Source organism: Anthonomus grandis, chromosome 3 (genome assembly GCF_022605725.1).
Source record: "Anthonomus grandis grandis chromosome 3, icAntGran1.3, whole genome shotgun sequence".
Classification (NCBI taxonomy): domain Eukaryota; kingdom Metazoa; phylum Arthropoda; class Insecta; order Coleoptera; family Curculionidae; genus Anthonomus; species Anthonomus grandis.
In genome coordinates, this window is record NC_065548.1 from 4,648,958 (window position 1) to 4,668,771 (window position 19,814).

At 30.6% G+C, this 19,814-nt stretch overlaps 1 protein-coding gene across 4 annotated transcripts in view; it reads right to left on the minus strand.

The window, feature by feature from the left end:
- Nucleotides 1-19,814, minus strand: part of LOC126734695 (uncharacterized) — a 51,768-nt gene that overhangs the window by 3,912 nt on the left and 28,042 nt on the right. The window contains exon 1 of one of the 4 annotated variants that reach the window (XM_050438407.1): nucleotides 12,818-13,038. The exons of 2 other annotated variants lie outside the window; for them this stretch is intronic. In XM_050438407.1, coding sequence (XP_050294364.1) covers nucleotides 12,818-12,855 — 38 coding nt within the window. In that variant the 5' untranslated portion in view covers nucleotides 12,856-13,038. Of the gene's footprint in view, nucleotides 1-4,419; nucleotides 4,583-12,817; nucleotides 13,039-19,814 lie in introns of those variants that run through there. One more of the 4 variants, XM_050438408.1, reaches the window with a different exon arrangement.

A 19,814-nucleotide genomic window follows, 5' to 3' on the forward strand; every position in this document is an offset into this window, starting at 1 on the left:
TGAAAAAGAATTTTTTTTGAGAAAATTTAATTTTTTTCCCAAAAAATTCTAGCATCATGCTTATAACTTAAAAACGAAGACAGTTAGAAAGTTGAAAATTTGTACAAAAATTCCTCAATTAAAATGATTAGACACCTATTTCAGCGTTTTTTTAAAAATGTACAAGGAGATAAAAAAGAATTTTTTTTTGAGAAAATTTAATTTTTTTCTTAAAAAATTCTACCAACATGCTTATAACTCAAAAACGAAGAGAGTTAGAGAGTTGAAAATATGTACAAAAATTCCTCGAATAAAATGATTAGACTCCTATTTCAGCGTTTTTTAAAAAATGGACAAGAAGATAAAAAATAATTTTTTTTTGAGAAAATTTAATTTTTTTCCCATAAAATTCTACCAACATGTCTATAACTCAAAAACGAAGAGAGTTAGAAAGTTGAAAATTTGTACAAAAATTCCTCAATTAAAATGATTAGACACCTATTTCAGCGTTTTTTAAAAAATGTACAAGAAGATGAAAAAAAATTTTTTTTTGAGAAAATTTAATTTTTTTCTTAAAAAATTCTACAAACATGCTTATAACTAAAAACGAAGAGAGTTAGAGAATTGAAAATTTGTACAAAAATTCCTCGATTAAAATGATTAGACACCTATTTTAGCGTTTTTTTTTTAAATGTACAAGGAGATAAAAAAGAATTTTTTTTTGAGAAAATTTAATTTTTTTCCCAAAAAATTCTACCAACATGCTTATAACTCAAAAACGAAGAGACTTAGAGAGTTGAAAATTTGTAGAAAAATTCCTCAATTAAAATGATTAGACACCTATTTCAGCGTTTTTTTAAAAATGTACAAGGAGGTAAAAAATAATTTTTTTTTGAGAAAATTTAATTTTTTTCTTAAAAAATTCTACCAACATGCTTATAATTTAAAAACAAAGAGAGTTAGAGAGTTGAAAATTTGTACAAAAATTCCTAAATTAAAATGATTAGACACCTATTTTAGCGTTTTTTAAAAAACGTACAAGGAGATGAAAAAGAATTTTTTTTTGAGAAAATTTAATTTTTTTCTTAAAAAATTCTACCAACATGCTTATAACTTAAAAACGAAGAGAGTTAGAGAGTTGAAAATTTGTAGAAAAATTCCTCAATTAAAATGATTAGACACCTATTTCAGCGTTTTTTAAAAAATGTACAAGATGAAAAAAAATTTTTTTTTGAGAAAATTAAATTTTTTTCTTAAAAAATTCTACCAACATGCTTATAACTCAAAAACGAAGAGACTTAGAGAGTTGAAAATTTGTAGAAAAATTCCTCAATTAAAATGATTAGACACCTATTTCAGCGTTTTTTAAAAAATGTACAAGAAGATGAAAAAGAATTTTTTTTTGAGAAAATTAAATTTTTTTCCCAAAAAATTCTAGCATCATGCTTATAACTTAAAAACGAAGACAGTTAGAAAGTTGAAAATTTGTACAGAAATTCCTCAATTAAAATGATTAGACACCTATTTCAGCGTTTTTTAAAAAATGTACATGAAGATGAAAAAGAATTTTTTTTTGAGAAAATTTAATTTTTTTCTTAAAAAATTCTACCAACATGCTTATAACTCAAAAACGAAGAGAGTTAGAGAGTTGAAAATATGTACAAAAATTCCTCGAATAAAATGATTAGACTCCTATTTCAGCGTTTTTTAAAAAATGGACAAGAAGATAAAAAAGAATTTTTTTTTGAGAAAATTTAATTTTTTTCTTAAAAAATTCTACCAACATGCTTATAACTTAAAAACGAAGAGAGTTAGAAAGTTGAAAATGTGTACAACAATTCCTCAATTAAAATGATTAGACACCTATTTCAGCGTTTTTTAAAAAATGTACAAGAAGATGAAAAAGAATTTTTTTTGAGAAAATTTAATTTTTTTCCCATAAAATTCTACCAACATGTCTATAACTCAAAAACGAAGAGAGTTAGAAAGTTGAAAATTTGTACAAAAATTCCTCAATTAAAATGATTAGACACCTATTTCAGCGTTTTTTAAAAAATGTACAAGAAGATGAAAAAAAATTTTTTTTTGAGAAAATTAAATTTTTTTCTTAAAAAATTCTACCAACATGCTTATAACTCAAAAACGAAGAGAGTTAGAGAGTTGAAAATTTGTACAAAAATTTCTCAATTAAAATGATTAGACACCTATTTCAGCGTTTTTTAAAAAATGTACAAGAAGATGAAAAAGAATTTTTTTTTGAGAAAATTAAATTTTTTTCCCAAAAAATTCTAGCATCATGCTTATAACTTAAAAACGAAGACAGTTAGAAAGTTGAAAATTTGTACAGAAATTCCTCAATTAAAATGATTAGACACCTATTTCAGCGTTTTTTAAAAAATGTACATGAAGATGAAAAAGAATTTTTTTTTGAGAAAATTTAATTTTTTTCTTAAAAAATTCTACCAACATGCTTATAACTCAAAAACGAAGAGAGTTAGAGAGTTGAAAATATGTACAATTCCTCAATTAAAATGATTAGACTGCTATTTTAGCGTTTTTTAAAAAATGGACAAGAAGATAAAAAAAAATTTTTTTTTGAGAAAATTTAATTTTTTTCTTAAAAAATTCTACCAACATGCTTATAACTTAAAAACGAAGAGAGTTAGAAAGTTGAAAATGTGTACAACAATTCCTCAATTAAAATGATTAGACACCTATTTCAGCGTTTTTTAAAAAATGTACAAGAAGATGAAAAAGAATTTTTTTTGAGAAAATTTAATTTTTTTCCCATAAAATTCTACCAACATGTCTATAACTCAAAAACGAAGAGAGTTAGAAAGTTGAAAATTTGTACAAAAATTCCTCAATTAAAATGATTAGACACCTATTTCAGCGTTTTTTAAAAAATGTACAAGGAGATAAAAAAGAATTTTTTTTTGAGAAAATTTAATTTTTTTCCTGAAAAATTCTAGCATCATGCTTATAACTCAAAAACGAAGACAGTTAGAAAGTTGAAAATTTGTAAAAAATTCCTCAATTAAAATGATTAGACACCAATTTTAGCGTTTTTTAAAAAACGTACAAGGAGATGAAAAAGAATTTTTTTTTGAGAAAATTTAATTTTTTTCTTAAAAAATTCTACCAACATGCTTATAACTTAAAAACGAAGAGAGTTAGAGAGTTGAAAATTTGTACAAAAATTCCTCAATTAAAATGATTAGACACCTATTTCAGCGTTTTTTAAAAAACGTACAAGGAGATGAAAAAGAATTTTTTTTTGAGAAAATTTAATTTTTTTCTTAAAAAATTCTACAAACATGCTTATAACTAAAAACGAAGAGAGTTAGAGAATTGAAAATTTGTACAAAAATTCCTCGATTAAAATGATTAGACACCTATTTCAGCGTTTTTTTTTTAAATGTACAAGAAGATGAAAAAGAATTTTTTTTTGAGAAAATTAAATTTTTTTCCCAAAAAATTCTACCAACATGCTTATAACTCAAAAACGAAGAAAGTTAGAGAGTTGAAAATTTGTACAAAAATTCCTCAATTTAAATGATTAGACACCTATTTCAGCGTTTTTTTAAAAATGTACAAGGAGATAAAAAAGAATTTTTTTTTGAGAAAATTTAATTTTTTTCTTAAAAAATTCTACCAACATGCTTATAACTCAAAAACGAAGAAAGTTAGAGAGTTGAAAATTTGTACAACAATTCCTCAATTAAAATGATTAGACACCTATTTCAGCGTTTTTTAAAAAACGTATAAGATGAATTTTTTTTTTTAATTGCGATTTTTTTAAAACATGCCCATAACTCAAAAATATAGAAAGTTAGAGAGCTGCATTTTTCCAGAATAATTTATTGATAAATAACAAAAACTTTTCTAAAATTAAAATAAATAACAAGTGACTTTTTTCAGCTATTCTTTCCCAACAAATCCAATGGTGAAATTAATTTTTTGATACTATCAACAGTTTTCTTAAAATTACATAATTTCCTTAAAAATTAAAATAAACCCATTGACATGGTACTCTTCTTCAGCTAGTTTTTCCTAACAAATCCAATAGTGAAATTCATTTTTTAATACCGTAAACAGTTTTCCTAAAATCACAAACAATTATTTTTCAATTAAAATAAACCCATCGACATGGAACTGTTTTTAGCCCACATAACCTGACTTAGTAAAACTAACAACTTTAAAACCTAACTCATCCTTTGGGATTACTCTAAGCAAAACAGTATCATCATCATATAAAATGACCACATTCTATGAACCTTATTATTAAAGCCCAAATACACTCCTGTAAGTAATACATACAGAAACCCAAATAAACATTTATTTCAAATACGAAAAAAATTGTGTTTGTTCTGAAGCATTTCTTATCAAGAAAACACTCATATATCCTTGTTATTATGAAACTATATAGATTACACATACCGTCTTGAGATGGACATTCTGGTATCGCTTGGTAACAACACTATGTGCAACAACAGATCACAAGTATATGGAAAACATTGCAAAACGCTTAAGTTACCCTTTTTTCTTTTCGAGTGCAAAGAGCATCCTTATTACGACTGACGACTGCGTGTAAACAAACCAACCCGATATCCTTTATCAAGTGTTTTTCTATTTACATAATTATCCGAGTCATAAGATCGGGTTTTTAAACTGTTAGTACGGGGGTCAAGACCTTCGTTATTCGGTTTTTGTTATCATAATATAGTCGAGCCTCTTTTGAGAGGATTTTGCAACACCGGCTCACCGTCTATCGAGACAAAGTCAAATAAAAGGATCAGAATTTGTTATCGTGTATTTATCAGGCTCGTGGCTATGTTTTTCAGTTTTATCGTAGATAAAAATGCGTGATATTTAATAGGGGTGTTTCAATAAAATTTCATAGGACCTACCTGGAGTCTGCTTAGCACTAACAATTGAATATACACAACTGGTGAATGCGACATGAATGTCCTACTATATATTGTTCTCGAATAGGATATTAAATATACCACGAAACAGCATATAATAAATGCCCATTGTTAAAACCACCTACAGTGCAACAATTACTAATCTGAGGGCTAGTTATCGATAGCATTAAAAATCGTAGTTTTGGATTATTTCATTAATAAACAGACACAACGTTGCCAAGTATCGGATATTCAACTGAGCCTTGTTGTCTAAATAGAAAAGAATTTAGACCTGATGGAATTATGCTTAACCCTCAATGAATAAACTCACCTTGGTCCTCAATACCGATCAATTCTACTAGAAAATTCGTATGTTAACAATAGCCCTCGAATCTAAGTAAATTAAAAAGAAATTAAAAGTCGTTAAAAGGCTCGTGATCACTTAATGATTTTTGAACGATTGTATTAGCCAAAATAAACATTAAAGTTTTTAGATAATAATCGTTAGGTTTATTTGTTGAGTGTCTCGAACGGTTTGGGATTACTTGTTTAGTTACTTCACGTGAGGACATTAATTATTTTTTATTAGATGTGGTAAATTCGTAATATTCCGCTTTAAGTATTTTGTTGCATCCACCCACTTCATTAACCAAGGATTTCGAGAACTGCTCGTAAATGATGCAATTTTATGATTATGTGAATACCCACTTCTATATCAATAAAAAACATTACTTGGAATTGTACACTTGTAAATAAACTACAACCAAGTTTTTCTATAGACACTGTCAAAGACTTTACAAGTGGCTAAATCAAATCATATTCAGTGTCAAAGGCCTATCGAGACTCCGAAAATACCGTAACAAAATACACTGTCTATATCCGCATGAATAAGGTTATCACCATCCAAAAACTCGATGTAAATAAGTCACTTGATTGGGATGATATATTGACTCATTGTCTGCTTTTAATATATTAAATATTTCTCTTACAGATAAACTAATTAAAAAAAGATCCACATTTAAAATGGACCAGCAATATTGCGCATGTAATTAATAATTTAAGATCGTTTATTGGCAACTTTAATGAATTAAAAATTTTTTTCGATTTTTCATATTTAAGATCATTGGACATATACAGGCACGCCTAATATGTGCGATTTTAGTATGGGATGATGCTTTAGGGACTTATTTAAAACCATTGGAAACAGTTCAGAAGTGGGATAATTTCTAATAAAAATAGGTCCAGAAAATTTATAAAAGACCTAATTTATTTGAAAAGTAACTAAATTCATTGCAAGTTCATAAATTTCATCACACTTAGTCAGAATTGGATCAATTAGTAGATAGTATGGATTTATTTTCTAATTCTATATTTTTAACTGATGTTCAGTAGGTTCCTTTTTTAAGAAGTTTTTAACGTTTTTTATATATAATTTTAAGTTTAGCCTTGAAAAACCTATTTGGCTTTATTTATCTATTGTATTTATTAGTATAGGTTTTAGCTGTTAGTAGGCAGTAGCCTAGTTCGAATAAATTGTAAAATGTTAGAGTTGTAATTTGAACTTTAACCATGAATTTTTGAATTTTAACCACTGACTAGATTCTTACTTTTTCTGACTTCTTTGTCTATTCCATGTATATACAATAAATACGAGGGCGGGTCAATAAGTCCGTAACTTTTTGGATAAAAGACAGGTTTTTATATAAAAAGTTATTTTATTTTTATAGTCTCGTTTGGGTTCTATACACTTAGTCCAACGTTTCTCCAATTTTTTTATCCCTTCGGAAAAATATGATTTGTCGAGGTCATCAAAATAGGCATTTGTTTGAGAGATGATTTCGTCGTTGGAGTCAAATCTCTTTCCGCCGAGCCATTTCTTAAAGTTTGGGAATACAAAATAGTCACTGGGGGCTAAATCTGGAGAATAGGGCGGATAAGGAAGTAATTCGTAACCTAATTCATGGATTTTTGCCATGGAAACTGCACATGTGTGGACCCTTGCATTGTCTTGGTGGAAAAAAACTTTTTTTTGGCCAAATGTGGTCTTTTTTCTTTCAGTTCCTCATTGAATCTATCCAATAAGTTGGTATAATATTCTCCATTGATTGTTTTCCCCTTTTGAAGATAGTCAATATGAATTATACCGCGTGCATCCCAAAAAACGGTCGCCATGACTTTATTGGCTGACAAACCCACGTTTGCCTTCACTGAAAAAAATATCTGGATTCTGGCAAAGTAATGGGTTTCTTGGCTTTTTTTTTCTTATACCAAAACCGCCGAGTTTAAACTAATAGTATTTTTCTTTCCTCAAGAGATTCAAAGTTTTTCAATCAAATCCCCAATTCATTTGCTATATTATTATTTATTGACAAAGCCGGTATTCTTGCCGCTAGCATGGGACTTTTAACAAGATCTTATGATTTTAAAATAAAATATCGATTTTTGTCATACGCGAATATGATTATCTTGTTCCTTTGTATTATTGTATTCCATCGTTTCGAGTTTCGGGGTTCAGTCAGTGTTCAGTTGGGGTTCGATGTGCGACATCACACAAAGTACCGTGTATAGTGCATATAGTGCGAGTAATCTACTAATTTAGTAATTTACTTTCTTTTGTGATATTAACTTTCAAAAATGGGTGACATTGACGGAAATAATTTTAAGCTGCTACTAGAAAAGTGGAACTTGGGCCACTTGTTGCAAAAATTTGCAGGTAAGTTTGTAATCTTAAATATTTTCCCTCCACATTGTTATCCATATGCGCTATGCGCGCCGGCATCATCAGAAACTCTTTTTTTCCAGTCCTTTAGCTTATAATAAGTTAGTTTAAGTTACGGGTAAAATTATTAGAAAATTAATGCTACATGTAATGCTAGCTCATGTAGCCTCCATTTTGCTGACGCCGTTTATGTAAAACAGTGAATATTTGTTGTCAAAAGTTATTGAGTTTACTCTTTGTTTAAAGTAACAAAATACTTTTATAAGAGTATATGTTTTTTTCGAAGAGAAAGATCTTTTGTGATAAAATTATATGCCTTTGACATTTTTATTTTACAATTGGATTCTACAGTGTTTTTCTTATAAAAGTGTAAATTTTCTTAAAACAGAAAAACTAATTTTACATTCCTATCTTTACTTTTTAATAGATACCTATCTTTTAAGGTACATGTCAAATATATACAACTCCATATAGAGCCTTCTAACATTATGAATAGGGCACTTTTCCACACCCTGTATCTTAAAAGCTATAGCTAACAAAAAGTATGGCATGCGATACATCAAAGTTCTTGGAATTTTGTAAAGAATTCAAATTTTATTTTTTTAAATTAAAAATGAAAACAGATATAGAGGCAAATGATATTGCTGAGACCCGCAAGGTGATGGCCAGAAACTTCATCGATCGATTGTATGCAGAATACCATTAACAGCGAAAATTTTAAAAACTTGGCAAAGTTGTAAAGTTATTGGGGAACCTTTAACTTAAAAAGTAGTAGTAGTAGTAGTAGTAGTTAGTACTTAGTAGTTTGGGATTTTGTTGGTAATACAGAATTATTTATTCACAGTTTAATTTTAGATGAAAGTGTTGACATTGAGCTTATTAAGTATTTGTCAGTGGATCAAATAAATGTTTTTGCTGCAAATATTGGAGATCGCATAAGGCTGACAAGATTAGTGCAATCATTGCAGAATGAAAAGGGGGAAGAGGATGTTGTTTGCAATGTGAGTATGAATATTTAGCATATATACAATACATACATTTTCTAATGTTTATTTAACTTTTGGGTGTTACAACTTCATTTTATAATAAACAAAAATGCGCAACTTTGTCACAATTAAAACTTTTTTGTATCTCTTTGTATATACTTAGTTTACGAGACCCCAAAAGTGAACTAGCAATTTGCAAAACACCTTGCATACCTACTAAATATAATAAATAAGTCATATTTTTAAAATGGCCTTTGAAAAAATATCTATGATTTAAAATTCCCAAAAAAAACTAATCAACAAAAATTATTTTTTATTTTTAGACCATTCCTTTTAACAAAAACAAAAAATTACTAGTGATGTGGCACTGACTGAAGATGAATATATGCCCAATTTATCACCCCCGCCAATAGAAGAAGAAAGACACTGTCTAAACACACAGTACTGATTCTCTAGTGTATAGAAGTCTGGGAACGACTAGACTTTTGAGAGACACTGTATGTTTTTTATGTAGATATATTTTTAAAATGCTCTTTATAGTTTTAAGTTCAATATAATATAAGAATCCCTAAAGACTGTTGGATTTACAGGAATGTGCTTGTGCTAAGTTATTTTTCTTCGTTTGTTACATATTTCTTCTATGTAAATATTTTTTATGTTTTATAAGAATTGATTTCGAGAAAGGTTTTTGAAGCCAAACTTATATTAATTTGTAGGACTATATTATTACGTTGTTCCTATAATTATTTACTGTTGATTTTTTATTTTTTGTTTGAACCTTAATATTTTTTTTAATATAATATTTCATACATTTGTTATGTTAAAACTTTGTTTAAACATAATTAAATAATGATTTATAGAAAAAAATTGTATTATTTTTTATGTAGGCCCATTTAAAAAGAAAATAACTATAAGTATGTGTAGATACATATATTATAATACATAGGTAGGTATGTTTTTTATAAAATATCTTATAAAAAATATGTAGGTATGTATCTATAATATATTTTTAAAGATGCTATTTTATTGATTAATAATGTTTAATAAGGATCAATTATTATGCTTCAAAAATATATTACCTATCCCAAAAATAATGTATATAATAGTTAACGAATGTTTGCAAAAATTTAAACTTATAATTTTATATCTACAAATTAACAGAAAAATTAAAACCGGAAGCTGGCCTATTTTTTTATATTATTTGTAGAATAAAATTATAAAACTACTTTCTTGAAAAAATTTTATTACCAGCTATTATTACATCATGTTTTAAAGTACATAATATTTTTGGAGCAATAAAAATTTATATCTACTCTTAAGGATATAATAAATAATTAAATATTTTCTTAAGAGTAGATCTAAATTATTATTGCTCCAAACATATAATATAACATATTTTTGGAGCATAATTGATCCGTATTATTTAGAATTATTTAAAAAATTGACACCCTTAAAAATATATTATATTAGGGTGTCCGCAGAAAGAATATCGAAACGCATCTATAACTTTTTTTAGGTTAATTTTTTTTTGGTTAAGGTAATTTTCGTAGTAGCTTTTGGCGTTGCATCTAATGGTGTCATGCGTTTTACCTTATTGATGACATTTAAGGTTATTTCAAGGCCATATTCGATTTTTTAAGTGGAACACCATATTTTTTATTATTTTTTTGAATTTAGCATAAAATTACAAGAATTTGGATGTACCATATGCCATACTTTTATTCAACTGTTTTTAAGATACAGGCAGTTGAACTTTTAATGACTTGAAGAGGCTCTAGAGCCAATACTATAATGAAAAAACGGATTTCACTTTGCTATCTTAACTTTTTAATATCCATCTTTTAAGATGCATGACACCTGTCAAAATCTTTGACAGATATTTTTGACGGGTGTCATATTTGACATGTATATTAAAAGATAAATATTGGAAAGTTAAGATAGGAAAGCGAAATTCGTTTTTCTCTATCTTTAATAGAATTGGCTCTGGAGCCTCTTAAAGTCATTAAAAGTGCAATTTTCAACTCCCTGTATCTTAAAAACACTTAAATAAAAGTATGGCATGTGAAACATTAAAATTCTTGTAATTTTATGCTAAATTAAAAAAATTATAAAAAATATGTCCAGTTAAAAAATCGAATATGACCTTGAAATAATCTTAAATGTCATTGATAAGGTCAAACGCATGACACCAATAGATGCAATGCCAAAAGCTACTACGAAAATGACCATAACTTAAAGACAAATTAACCTAAAAAAAGTTATAGACGTGTCTCGATACTTTCTAGACACCCTGTATACCTATTTCTTATTTTGGCAACTATTGCCAAAATGCCATAGTATTAAAACAAGATTCTAGTGCTTTTGACTCAAAATATTAGAAGCCTTATATCAAACTCACAGTTACTGGGCGAAAAGAATGGGCTTTTGAGATAAGATTCTTGAACTTTGGAACAAGTCTCTTGGAGTTTGTAAGAAATGCTCTCATACTTTTGCTAAAAGTATCGGGAGCTTACTGCAAGATTCTAATTATTTTCGATAATATATTTAAGTTCTTATAAGAAGAAACGACTTCTATCGCATAAAATATTTAGGTTTTAAGACAAGTATTTAGAGATTTATACAAAAACCATATATTTTCGTCACCAAACCAGAAGATCTTAAAAGAAATTATTTATATTTTATATGAAGTTCATATGTATTTAGAGTAAAAGAAGTTTTTGAATTATATCAAGGAAAGTGCATCCTTGCCGCAAATCGGCCATTCGTTTGGCATATATCAAGTCCGCGCCGGCTTTGAGATAATGCGGTGCGCATTAATAGCAAAGTATCCTTTTTTCAGTGTTCTTGGGCGCCGATTCACCCCGAGAAATCCACTGTTTTGACTGCTGTTTGGTCTCCGGCGTGTTGTGGTGGATCCACGTTTCGTCCACGGTGACGAAACGACGCAAAAATTCGTCCATATTGCGGTTGAATAACGCCAAACACTCCTGGGAAATTGTCACACGGTTGCGTTTGTGGTCGATTGTGAGCAAACGCGGCACCCATCTTGAGGAAAGTTTTCTCATAGTCAAATGATCATTCAAAATTGAAACTACTGAACCATGTGAGATGCCTATGGCTTCCACAATCTCTCCCACTTTCAATCTCCGATCGGCTAAAACCATATCGTGAATTTTTTCGATTGTTTTGGATGTAGACACCTCAACTGGGCGTCCAGAACGTTCGGCATCTTGTACGGCCACATCGAAATTCAGTAAACCACTTCTTTACCATGTCAATGGATGGTGCATCCATAACAGTCCCCATAACATTTATCAAGCTTAGCCTTGGTTTGAGTGATGTTTTTTTTCCGTAAAAAATAATGCTTAATGAGCTCACGAAATTCACTTTTTTCCATTTTCTTCTCAAAACGAGTGGTAGTCTGCTATCAACAGCTGTCAAACATAAACTAAATGACGCAGCTTGTTCAAATTTTGACAGGCGTCAACTGACAGTTCTGAGTTGCCATTTCCATTAAAGGGCGGGAAATTCAAAAAGTCACGGACTTATTGACCCGCCCTCGTATTTTGATCTCAATTACGTCTCGAGTTTTACTCTTTCTTTTAATAACATTTGACTCCTGGGTTAAATTAAATTAATATTAGATGCATTTTATAGGTAATTTTTGATTAACCAGTGCTGCCAGATCTACTGAAAAAAGATCTAAAGATCTGCTAAATACTGACCACTTTTCTTGGTTTTTTAATATATCAACTTTGCAAGACTGAACGGGAGCGTGTCGTATTCCAGAGACCCTAAATTTGCACCGGGTCCTTTATTTTACATAATATTTATGTAATAAAATTAAAAACAGCAGTTTTCAAAAGTTGGATTTTTTTGACGTAAAAATGACAGTTGAAAATTCAAAATGGCGGAGTATCCTCGTCTTTAAAAATCATTAAAATTGACGCAAAAATTATAGCCGGAACTGTCAAAATAGCAAGAAAGGTTACCTGGAATTCACGTATCTCCATCTTATCTTTAAACTCAAAATTGGGACAAAAATAATATTTTTTTAATTTTTTGAAAAACCACCAAAAATACCCTCTATACTGTACAAAAATCTTGCAATTTTTTAATTATCAAAAAAACCTAAAATTTCCAACTTTATGTGCCACAAAACCAATAAATAATAATAACAAAATAATATAATAATGTATATACAGTACACCAACAAATCGGCCTACCTGGTGCACAAGGTAGAATATTGGCTAAACCAAACCATATTCAGCGACAATGTCACAGGCCTATCGAAACTCCGAAGATACCGTAACAAAATACAGCGTCTATATCCGTATGAATAAAGTTGTCACCATAAAAAAACTCGAAATTTGTTATTTAAACAAAAGAAACTTTCGAAATGGGTCAAAAAGGAACTTAATCGAACGTCAGACCGAACCGAAAGTAAAACAAACGTACGGACTCGGTTCTATTTCAATGCCTCTCGCCATGCGGGTGACGTCACGCCGGAATGTTACGTCAAGTCGAATTCTCTCTCATTGGTCCGGTTAAGTAGGCTCGACTTAAGCCGATACAATGTTGCCATAACCCGTAGAACCGATAAAAATCAGTAATATAGTGAACACACGCAACCTGATGCAACATTCCCAAGACTGAAAACTTCGTTTCTAATTTAAGGTCATGATGGTGCAATAATCGTTTGGACCTAATTAATATTGTAAATATTTTTTTTTAAGTTGAAAGGGTGTGATTTCTCGAGAAGCAAAACAAATTGATACTAACAGATGACGTCAAAGCTGTTATCTGTTGAATGTAAAAAGTAACAGGAACAGTGTGAAAATACCGTAAAGTTTATTTTTGAAATGTGCGCGAGTGTCATGTGGTGGATTAACGATTGTATGCACAGATCCAAATTAATTTGTTTAAACAAAAAAAAGAGTTAAGATGCTTTGGATGTTTTGTTTTCCAGGTGTCTAAGTTTACTGCTTCATACAATCTAAAGAAATCATGCTTTCACGATTTCTATATGGTTTATTGAAACGTTTTCTGGTCATGGGTGTATGCTCTGGAAAACACGTAATGACAAACTTGTTTTCTATCTAACACTGAACAAAGTTATGCTCCTCGTCTGGATTATTGAGAAACCAGGACACTGAGGCAGTAATTAAAGAGCGAAATGGGGTAGAGAATTGAAGAAATTATTACTGATTTATTACTCATCAAATAGTAAGATGAATTTGAGCAAGTAGACCTTAACCACGTGAGCAACATTGTCCCCTGTGTTCTCCTGAGACACAACCGAAAAATTATAAATAAACCAGAATCGTGTATCCTTCTTCTTCTCAATGAAAACCAAGAAGACCTCCAGGTTGTTTACTATCCTGTTTGGAACAAAAATTGATAGAGTCAAAGACCTTAGACAGATAACTAATGTAAGAGATATCTATTGTTGCAATAAACTAGAATTTTCCATCCTTTTTCTACTCAATGAAAACCATCAAGACTTCCAAAGGTTTTACTATACTCTTTGGAAGAAAATTGATTGAGTCAAAGGCCTTAGAAAGATCAAAAATCGAATATGGGGGTTTTGAATTACATAAGACCCTTATCGAGGTCTTTTTTTTATATAAGTCATCTTATGCAAGATGTGTCGCAAAATATTGAACTAAGGTTATATGAATATGGGTCTGAAAAAGCATTTTTCTTTGAGTCACAGGGTTTTTTGTTTTTAGTTTTTTTGTTGTCAGGGGTGTATATGCCCCAAGGCTAGAAAATTGATTATTTTTATGCAAGAAATTACATTTATAACACATTAACGCTGATTTCTCAATTGTAAAAAATTATTGGAAAAAAGCGGTTAAATAGGTATTCAATGACTTTTTTTAGACGCAGCTATGATCCAGTTTTCAAGTCCTTAACTCTCATAGTTTCAAAAATATGACCATTTTATCGCTTAAAATCTAATTTTTTTAAAATATTTTTTTCCAAATTCTGACGATAATATTTCAATTTTTGTAAATTTTTGGAAAAAATGCCGAGACATGTATCCAATGATTTTATTAGAGGAAGTTGTGTTCCAATTTTCAAATCTCTACCTTCCTTGGTTGCAGAGATATAAGCATTTTATCACTCAGGTAAATGCCCAAAAAGAGGTAAAACGAGCACTTTTCCACATTCTACCGCATTTCAATCTTCGGTAACATTCAGGATCGACTTAAAATTATTATTTTCAGACGTGATTATGATCTTTACAGACGAGGAAGGTCATTTCTTAGCGATCGTCAATGATTCTTAAGGCTCAGGTGTCTTTAAATACCCAAAAAGAGGTAAAAAGTGCACTTTTGCACATTCTACGGCATTTCAATCTTTGATAACATTCAGGATCAACTTGAAATTATGCTTTTCAGACGTGATTATGATCTTTACAGACGAGGAAAATCATTTCTTAGCGATAGTCAATAAGTTTTAGGACCCAAGTGTGTTTAAATACCCAAAAAGAGGTAAAAAGTGTAATTTTTAACTTTCTACCGCATTTCAGTCTTCGGCAACATTCAGGATCGACTTGAAATTATTATTTTCAGACGTGATTATAATCTTTACAGACGAGGAAGATCATTTCTTAGCGATCGTCAATGATTCTTAGGACCCAGGTGTGTTTAAATACCCAAAAGAGGTAAAAAGTGCACTTGTTCACTTTCTACCGCATTATAGTCTTCGGTAACATTCACGATCGACTTGAAATTATTATTTTCAGACGTGATTATGATCTTTACAGACGAGGAAGATCATTTCTTAGCGATCGTCCATGATTCTTAGGACCCAAGTGTGTTTAAATACCCAAAAAGAGGTAAAAAGTGCACTTTTTCACATTCTACCGCATTTCAAAATTTGGTAACATTTAGGATCGACCTGAAATTATTATTTTTTGACGTGATTATGATCTTTACAGACGAGGAAGATCGTTTCTCGGCAATCGTCAATGATTTTTAAAGCCCAGGTGCGTTTAAACACCCAAAAAGAGGTAAAAAGTGCACTTTTTCACTTTCTACCGCATTTCAATCTTTGGTAACACTCAGGATCAACTTGAAATTACTCTTTTCTAACGTAATTATGATCTTTACAGACGAGAAAGATGATTTCTTAGCGATCGCCAATGATTCTTAGGACCCAGGTGGGTTTAAACACCCAAAAAGAGGTAAAAAGTGCACTTTTTCATTTTCTACCGCATTTCAGTCTTCGGTAACATTCATGATCGACTTAAAATTATTATTTTCAGACGTGATTATGATCTTTATAGACGAGGAAGATCATTTCTTAGCGATCGTCCATGATTCTTAGGACCCAAGTGTGTTTAAATACCCAAAAAGAGGTAAAAAGTGCACTTTTCCACATTCTACCGCATTTCAATCTTTGGTAACATTCAGAATCAACTTGAAATTACTCTTTTCAGACGTGATTATGATCTTTATAGACGAGAAAGATGATTTCTTAGCGATCGCCAATGATTCTTAGGACCCAGGTGGGTTTAAACACCCAAAAAGAGGTAAAAAGTGCACTTTTTCATTTTCTACCGCATTTCAGTCTTCGGTAACATTCAGGATCGACTTAAAATTATTACTTTCAGACGTGATTATGATCTTTATAGACGAGGAAGATCATTTCTTAGCGATCGTCAATGATTCTTAGGACCCAGGTGTGTTTAAATACCCAAAAGAGGTAAAAAGTGCACTTTTTCACTTTCTACCGCATTTCAGTCTTCGGCAACATTCAGGATCGACTTGAAATTATTATTTTCAGACGTGATTATGATCTTTACAGACGAGGAAGGTCATTTTTTCGCGATCGTCAATGATTCTTAGTACCCAGGTGTGTTTAAATACCCAAAAAGAGGTAAAAAGTGTAATTTTTAACTTTCTACCGCATTTCAGTCTTCGACAACATTCAGGATCGACTTGAAATTATTATTTTCAGACGTGATTATGATCTTTACAGACGAGGACGATCATTTCTTGGCGATCGTCAATGATTCTTAGGACCCAAGTGTGTTTAAATACCCAAAAAGAGGTAAAAAGTGCACTTTTTCATTTTCTACCGCATTTCAGTCTTCGGTAACATTCAGGATCGACTTAAAATTATTATTTTCAGACGTGATTATGATCTTTATAGACGAGGAAGATCATTTCTTAGCGATCGTCAATGATTCTTAGGACCCAGGTGTGTTTAAATACCCAAAAGAGGTAAAAAGTGCACTTTTTCACTTTCTACCGCATTTCAGTCTTCGGCAACATTCAGGATCGACTTAAAATTATTATTTTCAGACGTGATTATGATCTTTATAGACGAGGAAGATCATTTCTTAGCGATCGTCAATGATTTTTAGGACCCAGGTGTGTTTAAATACCCAAAAAGACGTAAAAAGTGCACTTTTTCACTTTCTACTGCATTTCAATCTTTGATAACATTCAGGATCAACTTGAAATTACTCTTTTCTAACGTAATTATGACCTTTACAGACGAAAAAGATGATTTCTTAGCGATCGCCAATGATTCTTAGGACCCAGGTGGGTTTAAATACCCAAAAACAGGGAAAAAATGCACTTTTTCACTTTCTACCGCATTTCAGTCTTCGACAACATTCAGGATCGACTTGAAATTATTATTTTCAGACGTGATTATGATCTTTACAGACGAGGAAGATCATTTCTTAGCGATCGTCCATGATTCTTAGGACCCAGGTGTGTTTAAATACCCAAAAAGAGGTAAAAAGTGCACTTTTTCACATTCTACCGCATTTCAGTCTTCGGCAACATTCACGATCGACTTGAAATTATTATTTTCAGACGTGATTATGATCTTTACAGACGAGGAAGGTCATTTCTTAGCGATCGTCAATAATTTTTAGGACGCAGGTGTCTTAAATACCCAAAAAGAGGTAAAAAATGCACTTTTTCACTCTCTACCGCATTTCAATCTTTGATAACATTCAGGATCGACTTGAAATTACTCTTTTCTGACGTGATTATGATCTTTACAGACGACGAAGGTCATTTCTAAGCGATCGCCAATGATTCTTAGGACCCAGGTGGGTTTAAATACCCAAAAAAAGGTAAAAAGCGCACTTTTTTCACTTTCTACCGCATGTCAGCCTTCGGTTATATTCAGGATCGACTTGAAATTATGCTTTTCCGGTGTGTTTATTATCGGTACAGACGTACAGATTCAAAAATATTCAAATTCCAAGGCAATTTTTTCCATTTTTGAAAGAAAGGATCTTTGGTTAAGGATACAACAAAACTTTGAAGTCAATCACTTTAGAAAGTTCTAATGCCCTTAATTAGACAAACTGGCGATTTAAGTAGTAAAGTTGATTCCACAAACAATTTCCGCTGATTCACTTTATAAAACCAAAAAAGAAAAAAAAATCGACCTTTAGTCAAGGCTCTACCTACCTATTCAAGGGAGAAAATAGACCGCGTCTGTATTTACATTGAATACCAATACAATAATTAAGCTATTCAGGATTTTAACGTAATTCACGTTAATTACCATAACAAACAATCGCTTAGACTTTCGAAATTTATCGGAAAACCCAAATATATCACACCTGTTTACTAAAAATACGAATCGTAGTATATGGCAAGTCACAAGCTCGTGAGGTCACAATGAGATAAATCGCTATAGCAAAAAAGTTATTTTGGGACTTTTCATTTGTAATTCGTTTGTTGTTTTTGGGATGGTTTTACGGGGCATTAGAAGGTGCTGAATTTTTCTATGACCTGCTCAATGTAATATTATGGTGCAAGACTTAAAGAAAGTTGATTTAGCAGGGTTTTTTTAACCAAAAAAAGCTTTTAAGTAAGGGCAATAAATTGGATTGAAAATCAACCAATTAGGGATGGGATAAGCAAGAGGGAATTTAATGGAAATCTGGAAGAGTTTCCTGAAATTTACCATTTTAGATAAATTTACGTTAAAAATAGCATTAAAATTTTAATAAAATACGAATTTCCATTGGTTCTATGTTTTTTTGAATAACTTCTAATAGAAATGTGAAAAATACGAGATATAAAAAAATATATAGGGGATTGTAGTAAAATATGTAGGGGTTCATAGACATTTGGTCTTCTTGACACAATAGTTTTCAAATTTGATTAAATTGCTGATTATTGAATTTATCATTTTCTCAATAGAAATCACCTGTAGTATAAGGGTGAAAAATGGAAATATTGCCTATAGTATCGTGGTAAATATAAGAAATAAAATATATAGTAGCTCTTAATAAAATATGTCGGGGTTACTAGACATTTGGTAAATTTAAATAAATTCCTGAAAAATGGAAATATTCTCCGTACAATCTGTACGTATTTAGATATACAGGGTGTCATAAAAATATTCTGTATCAAGTATCAATTGATTTTTATTTAATGCAGAAGCTTGTATTTCTTATATATGTAGAATATATGAAATGTTTTATCTTTGAATGCGTCCTAACAGCGACTGCATCTGGGACAATACGATTTATTCAATAAATCAATATATTCTTTGTTGCCATTAAAATTAAATTTCTTGACAAAGCACTAAAAAAAAAAAATACATACATATACAGTGCTTTTCTTTAATTCACCCCCTCCCCCCTGTTTATTTTTTTGAACGGATCAATTCAAAATATTGAAACTTCAGGTAATGTAATTGATGAATTAATACTATGTTTTAAAGCAAAACTGACAGATGAAAATTTCAAGATGGCTGCTGGGCGCCATCTTGGGAAAAAAATTAAATGGAAAGGATGGTCTTGCGGCACATCATTTTAAAGCTCCTAACGAGTACTTTATAACCCTAGAATATAAATTCAATATCTTTCTTTACCTACTACATATTGTGAGGCCTTTATTCATCGAACAAAATTTAACAGGGGAACTGTATTTGGATATGCTGGAAAATACTATTAACCCTCTAATCACCGCAACTGTCGAAATGAATCCTAATGAATTCGATATGGATATTGTATTCCAGCAAGATGGAGCTCTACCACACTGCTTCAGACAAGTTCGGAACTATTTAGATAACAATTTCCCCGGTCGTTGTATTGGCCGTCGAGGACCTGTGGAATGGCCAGCTCGCTCGCCAGATATGACACCTCTAGACTTTTTTTTTATGGGGCTATTTGAAGCAAAAGGTGCACGAAACTGAACCTGCTTCAGTATTGGATTTACGACAGAAAAT